This window comes from Notolepis coatsorum (genome assembly GCF_963971535.1).
Source record: "Notolepis coatsorum genome assembly, contig: SUPER_7_unloc_5, whole genome shotgun sequence".
Taxonomy (NCBI): domain Eukaryota; kingdom Metazoa; phylum Chordata; class Actinopteri; order Aulopiformes; family Paralepididae; genus Notolepis; species Notolepis coatsorum.
Window position 1 is genome coordinate 468,597 of NW_028174876.1, and position 10,591 is coordinate 479,187.

The 10,591-nt window shown below is 49.7% G+C and overlaps 1 protein-coding gene across 1 annotated transcript in view; it reads right to left on the reverse strand.

The window, feature by feature from the left end:
* Positions 1-8,651: 8,651 nt before the first annotated feature.
* The window catches only part of LOC311232761 (voltage-gated monoatomic cation channel TMEM109-like), a 6,292-nt gene continuing 4,352 nt past the window's right edge, over positions 8,652-10,591 (reverse strand). Inside the window, exon 3 of the mRNA XM_084338340.1 lies at positions 8,652-9,717. Coding sequence (XP_084194466.1) covers positions 9,344-9,717 — 374 coding nt within the window. The 3' untranslated portion in view covers positions 8,652-9,343. The remainder of the gene's footprint in view (positions 9,718-10,591) is intronic.

Here is a 10,591-nt window from a genome sequence, read left to right on the forward strand (position 1 = left end):
GAACTGGAGTGTGAGGGGCTGTAACACTAAAGATGGCGGCAACGACAAAGAATTGCTGCAAAATAAACATACATCTGTTAAATATATATATATATATATATATATATATATATATATATATATTTTTTTTAATACTTATAACAATAACGATAATTATCGATATCGAGTGATATGATATCATATCCTTATCGTGATATAATTTTTGGCCACATCGCCCAGCCCTACTATCAGATCAACCTCAACGTTAGCTAGCATCACTATCAGATCAATGCACTTGTCGTTCTTGGTTTATGACATAATGTTTTATAGATGATATTTGGTAAAAACCGAATAAATCTCGCACCACAATGTCTCAACACTCCTCCTGTGGCCATCGTGTGTCTCTGCCAGTCAGTGGGTTGGTTGGTTGATTAGAATCAGAATTGTGTCAAATGTTCAGCTCATTGTTTTGGAGAGGCTTTCTGGATTTGACGTGTGTGTGGTTCTAAACAGCCGTGTTGGGGTTGTTGGGTAATAATTGAGCAAGTGGATTTAATTCATTGACACTGACAAACGTTTGTGGCCGGAGGGCCAGCACTGCACCCCTGGTGGCCGGAGGGCCAGCACTGCACCCCTGGTGGTCGGAGGGCCACGTCACATCTAAAGTGTCAGTCGACCATTAACCCTTTCACTGCCACGCGACAGAAGGTTAACCCTTTACCATCACACACAACCGACGGCGCATCCGCGGAGCTAATGATGCTAATGATGGAGCGTCGCCGTCGGTCGTGTGACAGTAAAGGGCTAACCGTCTGTATTGTCACAGTGAACGGGTTAACCGGCTGTCGCGTGGCAGTGGAGGGGTTAAGAATGAGTGTTCTGTGATCAGTAATGGGGCTAGTGATGTAATGGTGTTAGGGTTCGTGATGTAATGGTGTTAGCGATTTAATGTAGATGTAATACTATTTGGCACTTTACCCCCACTTCAATATCCACTGAATTCTCCTCTAATTGGATTTACAGTATGCTGTATATATATATATGTTACGGTTGTGACAACGTCACCTCAAACTTCGATGCCCCGAGTGGGAGTCGAACCCCGGTCTCCCACACCGCGGGCAGCAACACAGACCGCTATACCGAGAGGTGAACTCACTGCTTTGTAACGTGTCTATGCGTCTTTTGAGGATGTGAGAGTGAGTTTAACCCACAGCACCGCTACTCACCCCGGCCCTTCGTGACTGCGCTTCACGATACCATCCGTTACATGTATATTTACTGCATACATTTTTCCTTCTCTTTACAAATTATTACTATACAAAATTGTACTTTATTTGACTAGGTACACATATAGTACCTAGTACATGGTAGGACGCACCGACACACACTACCGAGTGCATATAGTATGAGGAACAAATTAGCAACACAATGAACTCGACTCATAACGCAACGCGTTGATAATTCTGTCAGATTACTGGTGATGGAGGCTTCAATATTAGTTCTGTCAGATTACTGGTGATGAAGGCTTCAATATTAGTTCTGTCAGATTACTGGTGATGGAGGCTTCAATATTAGTTCTGTCAGATTACTGGTGATGAAGGCTTCAATATTAGTTCTGTCAGATTACTGGTGATGAAGGCTTCAATATTAGTTCTGTCAGATTACTGGTGATGGAGGCTTCAATATTAGTTCTGTCAGATTACTGGTGATGAAGGCTTCAATATTAGTTCTGTCAGATTACTGGTGATGAAGGCTTCAATATTAGTTCTGTCAGATTACTGGTGATGAAGGCTTCAATATTAGTTCTGTCAGATTACTGGTGATGAAGGCTTCAATATTAGTTCTGTCAGATTACTGGTGATGTAAGCTTTAATATTAGTTGATAATTCTGTCAGATTACTGGTGATGGAGTCTTCAATATTAGTTCTGTCAGATTACTGGTGATGTAAACTTTAATATTAGTTCTGTCAGATTACTGGTGATGGAGGCTTTGATATTAGTTCATAATTCTGTCAGATTACTGGTGTTGAAGGCTTCAATATTAGTTCTGTCAGATTACTGGTGATGCAATCTTTGATATTAGTTCATAATTCTGTCAGATTACTGGTGATGGAGGCTTCAATATTAGTTCATAATTCTGGGTTGGTAGGGTTAGCACTATGGCTAACTGGGTTGGTAGGGTTAGCACTATGGCTAACTGGGTTGGTAGGGTTAGCACTATGGCTAACTGGGTTGGTAGGGTTAGCACTATGGCTAACTGGGTTGGTAGGGTTAGCACTATGGCTAACTGGGTTGGTAGGGTTAGCACTATGGCTAACTGGGTTGGTAGGGTTAGCACTATGGCTAACTGGGTTGGTAGGGTTAGCACTATGGCTAACTGGGTTGGTAGGGTTAGCACTATGGCTAACTGGGTTGGTAGGGTTAGCACTATGGCTAACTGGGTTGGTAGGGTTAGCACTATGGCTAACTGGGTTGGTAGGGTTAGCACTATGGCTAACTGGGTTGGTAGGGTTAGCACTATGGCTAACTGGGTTGGTAGGGTTAGCACTATGGCTAACTGGGTTGGTAGGGTTAGCTTAGCACTACGGTTTGCACTACATCACCAATGTCTCTGACTGGACAAACTTGCTGCTGCCTACAAACGGAACTCATGAGTTTGTGGTCTCGCCACGGGAGGTCGATTGACGATATGCTTGGCGTTCAAGTGGTTAAAGTCGTGAGGAAACACTGTTGCTAGGCAACTGGGCAAGGCGTCTGGAAGACCCCGAAGCTAACAATTTAGCTAAGCTAAATGCAAAGGCAGAATGACAGAGGAAGAAGACGAGACCGAAGGTCTACACTTTCCTCGGATATAGTATTAATTTACTAAGAAAGACCACATTTACAATAATTCCACTGCAGAAGGAGCTCCCATGGGCGCCACTGCTTTTAAAAACATCACCACAGCGTCACGACTCGTCGACTCCGGAGCTTCGGAACATGTCCACTTTATAAGGTTGTGAATATAAACACGACGGTGGGCCGTTCGTCCGAACCCTTCCCACCAACAACATGGTAAACACTTCTACCACTTAACCCGTATCTTGACCCCTCCTGTCCCTAGACACCACAACAACTAATTATGGTGAAGTTATGTAATGTTATGGTAACTGTGTGGTCAAGTTAGGTAACGCTGTAGTAACTGTGGGGTAAAGTTATGGTGACCGTATATACTATAGTAACGTTACAAACGTATAATCCATTTGATGTAAGATGGAGGGGAAGTGGCCTGCTGGCCGCCACTAGCTGACGGGACCATTTAGGGCCTTTGGATCAGGGCCTACTGTAGCTGACAGAACCATAGATATATATAGAACACTAGATAGCTTACCCGCGCTGCCGGCCAATGGAGAGCGACGTCACTGAACCGCCGCCATCTTGTGAGGGTCAGCCTTGAGTGAGAGTGAGTGAGCTGCACAGACAAAAATACTCATAACTCGCTGAAATATTGACGGATTTACAAACTGTTTGGTTTATTACAAGCATTATTAAGGTGGCTATGATTCAAGCGGTTTGTAAAAAAAAAAACATCTTTAAATTTTTTTTTTATAAGTATGCAGTATCATAACTACATCTTTGATGTTTATAGCAAACCACCCCTGTTTGTAAATCCGTCAATATTTCAGCGAGTTATGAGTATTTTTGTCTGTGCAGCTCACTCACTCTCACTCAAGGCTGACTGGAGCAAGATGGCGGCGGTTCAGTGACGCTGGTGACTCCGCCTTAAGCTATCTAGTGTTCTATATAGATATCTATGGACAGAACCATTTAGGGCCTTTGGAACAACATGGTGCTTCCCAACTCAACATGGTGCCTTTTCTCATCTCAATGATCTCATTAAATATTATATATCTCACCTCACCGCCCGCCGAGCCAAATCGACCCGCTTTGTATGTCCTACGCACTCTGTAGGAAACTAGTAACCGGTTTCACCTGTATAGTTCTGGTCTTTGAAGGACCACACGGTTATTTACTATTCACAACTGAAATTGTAATGTAACAGAATTATTATTATCATTTTTTTTTTTATCGTTTATTTGATTTTAATCGCTGCATGACAATTATTGTCGACGAATTGAAAAGGAACCGAGTGCGATATAATTGTTGTTGCCACAAAAAGCATTTCCTCCCCCACTCCCACCCCCGGGCCCCCAGGACCCTGACTCCGCCCCCCCAGGACCTGACTCCCACCCCCACCCCCCCAGGACCCTGACCCCCACCCCCCCAGGACCCTGACTCCGCCACCCCCAGGACCCTGACCCCCACCCCCCCCAGGACCCTGACTCCGCCACCCCCCCCACCCCCCTCCCCCCAGGACCCTGACTCCCACCCCTCCCCCCAGGACCCTGACTCCGCCACCCCCAGGACCCTGACTCCGCCACCCCCCCCACCCCCCTCCCCCCAGGACCCTGACTCCCACCCCTCCCCCCAGGACCCTGACTCCGCCACCCCCAGGACCCTGACTCCGCCACCCCCAGGACCCTGACCCCCACCCCCCCAGGACCCTGACTCCCACCCCCCAGGACCCTGACTCCGCCACCCCCAGGACCCTGACTCCGCCACCCCCAGGACCCTGACTCCGCCACCCCCAGGACCCTGACCCCCACCCCCCCAGGACCCTGACTCCCACCCCCCCAGGACCCTGACTCCCACCCCCTCCCCCCAGGACCCTGACTCCCCCACCCCCAGGACCCTGACTCCGCCACCCCCCAGGACCCTGACTCCGCCCCCCCAGGACCCTGACTCCGCCACCCCCAGGACCCTGACTCCGCCCCCCCAGGACCCTGACTCCGCCACCCCCAGGACCCTGACTCCCCCACTCCCACCCCCCCAGGACCCTGACTCCCCCCTCCCCCCAGGACCCTGACTCCGCCACCCCCAGGACCCTGACTCCGCCACCCCCAGGACCCTGACTCCGCCACCCCCAGGACCCTGACTCCGCCACCCCCAGGACCCTGACTCCGCCCCCCCAGGACCCTGACTCCGCCCCCCCAGGACCCTGACTCCCCCCTCCCCCCAGGACCCTGACTCCCCCACTCCGCTAAAACACGGCCTTCACTCTCAGCCTGAGACCCGAGACCCACAATTCGTCCTGTGGTTTCTATTGTATATTTGTTCCTGAGGAGGACGAGGTCAAATCACCTTCATTCAGGAAGTGTTTTTATTAGATTTTTATTTCCAAATTAAAATATTAATATATGTTCGATATGAGATATATATACCGTTCCTGTCCACATGTCTCCTGGTGGCCCCGCTCTCTCTCTCTCTCTCTCTCTCTCTCTCTCTCAGACCGTCTTCTCTGTGTCTTTATAACGGAATGTCTTGTAAGAGTTCTTATCGCTTGTTGTTGTTGTCGTGTGCTGCTTGTTAAACGCAAACGTCAAAGAACATGCCAAGTAGTGTTAAGGACGTGTGTTATCGTTTTAAATTGTATTTTGAGAAATGTGTTTTTCCTTGTGTGCGTGTGTGAGACCTTGTAAATATTTGAAGGCGTTTCGAATAATGTGATGCTTGGTTGACATTGGTTGGGGACCTGGGGGGCGCAACAGAGGGGGGGGGGGGGGGGCGCACCAGGGGGGGGGGGGGCTGTTAGGCCTTCCTTCCATCCTGCTCTCTCTCTCTCTCCATCCATCCTGCTCTCTCTCCTTCCATCCTGCTCTCTCTCCCTCTCCTTCCATCCTGCTCTCTCCCTCTCCTTCCATCCTGCTCTCTCCCTCTCCTTCCATCCTGCTCTCTCCCTCTCCTTCCATCCTGCTCTCTCTCTCCCTCTCCATCCTGCTCTCTCCCTCTCCTTCCATCCTGCTCTCTCCCTCTCCTTCCATCCTGCTCTCTCTCCATCCTCCTCATCCCTCTCCTTCCATCCTGCTCTCTCCCTCTCCTTCCATCCTGCTCTCTCCCTCTCCATCCTGCTCTCTCTCTCCCTCCTGCTCTCTCCCTCCCTCTCCATCCTGCTCTCTCTCTCTCCCTCTCCATCCTGCTCTCTCCCTCCCTCTCCATCCTGCTCTCTCCCTCCCTCTCCATCCTGCTCTCTCCCTCCTGCTTTCCTTCCATCCTGCTCTCTCCCTCCCTCTCCATCCTGCTCTCTCCCTCCATCCTGCTCTCTCCCTCCCTCTCCATCCTGCTCTCCCTCTCCTTCCATCCTGCTCTCTCCCTCTCCTTCCATCCTGCTCTCTCCCTCCCTCTCCATCCTGCTCTCTCCCTCCCTCTCCATCCTGCTCTCTCCCTCTCCTTCCATCCTGCTCTCTCTCTCTCCTTCCATCCTGCTCTCTCTCCCTCTCCATCCTGCTCTCTCCCTCTCCTTCCATCCTGCTCTCTCTCCCTCCCTCTCCATCCTGCTCTCTCCCTCCCTCTCCATCCTGCTCTCTCCCTCTCCTTCCATCCTGCTCTCTCCCTCTCCTTCCATCCTGCTCTCTCCCTCTCCATCCTGCTCTCTCCCTCTCCATCCTGCTCTCTCCCCCTCTCCATCCTGCTCTCTCCCTCTCCATCCTGCTCTCTCCCTCTCCATCCTGCTCTCTCTCCCTCTCCATCCTGCTCTCTCCCGTTTAACCCATTGCATACAACAAGCTCTAGGTCTTGAGTGGAGTTGACCGATTGGTTTACAGATACTTCAATCAAACTTGAGAGGAGGGCGGGTCCACAGATTGTAACAGAGTATCTGTTGGCTACGTGAAGGAGACAGGCTGGTTGACAGTAGCCCCCCCCCCCCGCCCCCCATGTCAACACGAAGGGAAGAGAAAAATGGCTTTTTTAATCAACACCACACCTGACCACCTGTGGAATGTTCTAGATGTTTTTATTACAGTATCAAATAACATGTACAGGTGCACATATCCACCTCAATAAAGAAAACAACCAAGGAAAGGGAAAATAAGTGTTTGACTTTGTTTTTTTGTTCTGTAATGATTCAAAGGAACAGGCCAACTCTATGAGGAACGTTCTTACCGTCTTACTCCAGAGTCAGACAAAATAAGATGGATACCAATCTGGCTGCAAGCTAGCCTAGCTTAGCACAAATTAATGGAAGTGGATATGGACCGCTAGCGTAGCTTAAAACTCCGGGAGAGGTGTGTTTGGCCAACAGCTGGGCCAGCTGGCTCCATTAATCTGTGCTAGGCCAGGCTAGCTTTCTGCTGAACACACCGAGAGGAAACTGGTCTCCATCTTCTTGTCTGACTCTGGAGAAGACGGTAAGTACATTCTCCATGATGTTGTTCCTTTAAGACCGTAAGTGCCGTCATCTGGACCAGAGGTTGGCTGGTGGTTTCCTAGCTGCGTACCGTGGCTTTAGAGAGTGTTATGACATCAGGACGGACACTCTTCTAAAGCCACCGTCATGGACTTGGCTCCCCTGACTCTCACTGTGACATCACTACTACAGTACTGTGTGTCTCTATCGCTCTGACATCACTACTGTGTCTCTATCGCTCTGACATCACTACTGTGTCTCTATCGCTCCTCTGACATCACTTCTTCCACAATATGAAGCCTATAGGAAACACCACTTGGTATATGAAACTCAAGATTGGTTAAGATTCAACAACAACCAATCGGATTCCTTTTGGCCTGCCAAGTGATCGGAAGGTTGGCCTGCCACACGACAGAAGGTTAACCCTTTACTATCACACAACCGACGGCGATGCTCCATCGTTAGCGGAGCTAATGATGCTAATGATGGAGCATCGCCGTCGGTTGTGTGATAGTAAAGGGCTAACCTTCTGTATTGTCACAGTGAAAGGGTTAACTGGCTGTCGTGTGGCAGTGAAAGGGTTAAAGCTGCCAGCTCCTCTGGGAGTCTGGAAAACATCATCATCATCATGTTCATCATCATCATCATCATCACCATCATCATGTCTGCACTTTATGTGCTCATTTCATCATTCATGTCTTTCACATTTCTACTAAAACTGAATCAAACCCATAATAAACAAGGTGGCCTGTTGGGACGTTAAATCCTAATGATGTGGAAAAACTATGATTTTATGATACGTCTGCTCATTTTACTTTATATCTTTACGCCGGCCCCACTATCCGCTGGGTGCATAAATATATACTAGTATAACTTTTATCATGTTTTGTGACAGATTACACAGAAGCCTATTTGGGAACGTGAGGTTCTGATGTGAATCGATTAATATATCTGCATTATTATTATTTCATCCCACTTTATGCTTTGCTCTCGCCGCTTGTTTTACACTGATGTTGTGTCTTATTGATGTAAAGCACTTTGAACTGCACTCCCCTGCTGTATTAAAGGTGCTATAGAAATAAACTAAAGTCATTATTATTACATTATACAGAGAGGAAGAGGAGGAGAGGAGAACAGAGAGGAAGAGTAGAACAGGAAGATGAGAACAGAGAGGAAGAGGAGGAGGAGAGAACGAAGAGGAGGAGGAGAGAACAGAGAGGAAGAGGAGGAGGAGAGAACAGAGAGGAAGAGGAGGAGAGGAGAACAGAGAGGAAGAGTAGAACAGAGGAAGAGGAGGAGGAGAGAACAGAGAGGAAGAGGAGGAGAGGAGAACAGAGAGGAGGAGAGGAGAACAGAGAGGAAGAGGAGGAGAGGAGAACAGAGAGGAAGAGGAGGAGAGGAGAACAGAGAGGAAGAGGAGGAGGAGAGAACAGAGAGGAAGAGGAGGAGAGGAGAACAGAGAGGAAGAGGAGGAGAGAACAGAGAGGAAGAGGAGGAGAGGAGAACAGAGAGGAAGAGGAGGAGGAGAGAACAGAGAGGAAGAGGAGGAGAGGAGAACAGAGAGGAAGAGGAGAAAAGAACAGAGGAGGAGAGGAGAACAGAGGAAGAGGAGGAGAACAGAGAGGAAGAGTAGAACAGAGGGAGATGAGAACAGAGAGGAAGAGGAGGAGGAGAGAACAGAGAGGAAGAGGAGGAGGAGAGAACAGAGAGGAAGAGGAGGAGAGAACAGAGAGGAAGAGGAGGAGGAGAGAACAGAGAGGAAGAGGAGGAGGAGAGAACAGAGAGGAAGAGGAGGAGGAGAGAACAGAGATGAAGAGGAGGAGGAGAGAACAGAGAGGAAGAGGAGGAGAGGAGAACAGAGAGGAAGAGTAGAACAGAGGGAGATGAGAACAGAGAGGAAGAGGAGGAGAGGAGAACAGAGAGGAAGAGGAGGAGGAGAGAACAGAGAGGAAGAGGAGGAGGAGAGAACAGAGAGGAAGAGGAGGAGAACAGAGGGTCCCTGGACTTCATTTTGACAACCTCTGGTTTAGATGTTGCAGGAAAACAGACACACAGACACAGACACACACAACACACACACACAGACACACACACACAGACACACACACACACAGACACACACACCAGGGTGCGCTTGCTTCACTCCTCCGTCCGCCTCCAGCGCTCCATCTCTCTGACTCGTCTCTCCAGTGTCCTCACTTGTCCCTCCAGCTGGTCGGTCTTATCGGCCACAGTAGTCCCGCCCCCCACGGAGGGGCCCACGCCCAATAGGACGCAGACGCCCACCAGGACGGCCAATCGGATGCCCGTGGTCTCGGTGCCGACGCTGTGGTCGCTGAGGATGAACCCGAACGCGGTCAGGGCCGCGCCCACCTTCAGCAGGCCCAGGGCCCGCCTCAGGGTGGAGGCCACCAATCGCAGGCCCAGGGAGAGGAGCCAGTAGCCAATCAGAGCCAGGAGAAGCCACTGGAAGACAAAGACCACGCCCTCTGGAGTCACTCTGCTGACGGGAACTAGAGAGAGAGAGAGAGAGAGAGAGAGAGAGTGTTACATACTAGCTCTACCACAGAACAGAGGAAGAGGAGAACAGAGGAGAGGAGGAGAGAACAGAGGAAGAGGAGAACAGAGGAGAGGAGGAGAGAACAGAGGAAGAGGAGAACAGAGGAGAGGAGGAGAGAACAGAGGAAGAGGAGAACAGAGGAGAGAACAGAGGAAGAGGAGAGGAGAACATAGGAAGAGGAGAGGAGAACAGAGGAAGAGGAGAGGAGAACAGAGGAAGAGGAGGAGAGGAGAACAGAGAGGAAGAGGAGGAGAGGAGAACAGAGAGGAAGAGGAGAACAGGGGAAGATGAGAACAGAGAGGAAGAGGAGGAGAGAACAGAGGAAGAGGAGGAGAGGAGAACAGAGGAAGAGGAGGAGAGGAGAACAGAGGAAGAGGAGGAGAGGAGAACAGAGGAAGAGGAGGAGAGGAGAACAGAGAGGAAGAGGAGGAGAGGAGAACAGAGGAAGAGGAGGAGAGGAGAACAGAGAGGAAGAGTAGAACAGAGGAAGATGAGAACAGAGGAAGAGGAGGAGAGGAGAACAGAGAGGAAGAGGAGGAGGAGAGAACAGAGGAAGAGGAGGAGGAGAGAACAGAGAGGAAGAGGAGAGGAGAACAGAGGAAGAGGAGAACAGAGAGGAAGAGGAGGAGGAGAGAACAGGAAGAGGAGGAGAGAACAGAACATTAAGTCTCACAGAGAATCAATAATCAGTCAGTCTGTAAAAACACAGTAAAAAGTAACACAGTCCTGAGCTGAACCCCCAGACGGCAGGTCAAAGGTCACTGAGGAGCTGAACCCCCAAAAAGCACCGGGCTTTTTCAACTGAACATCACAGCTCAAGTCAAGTC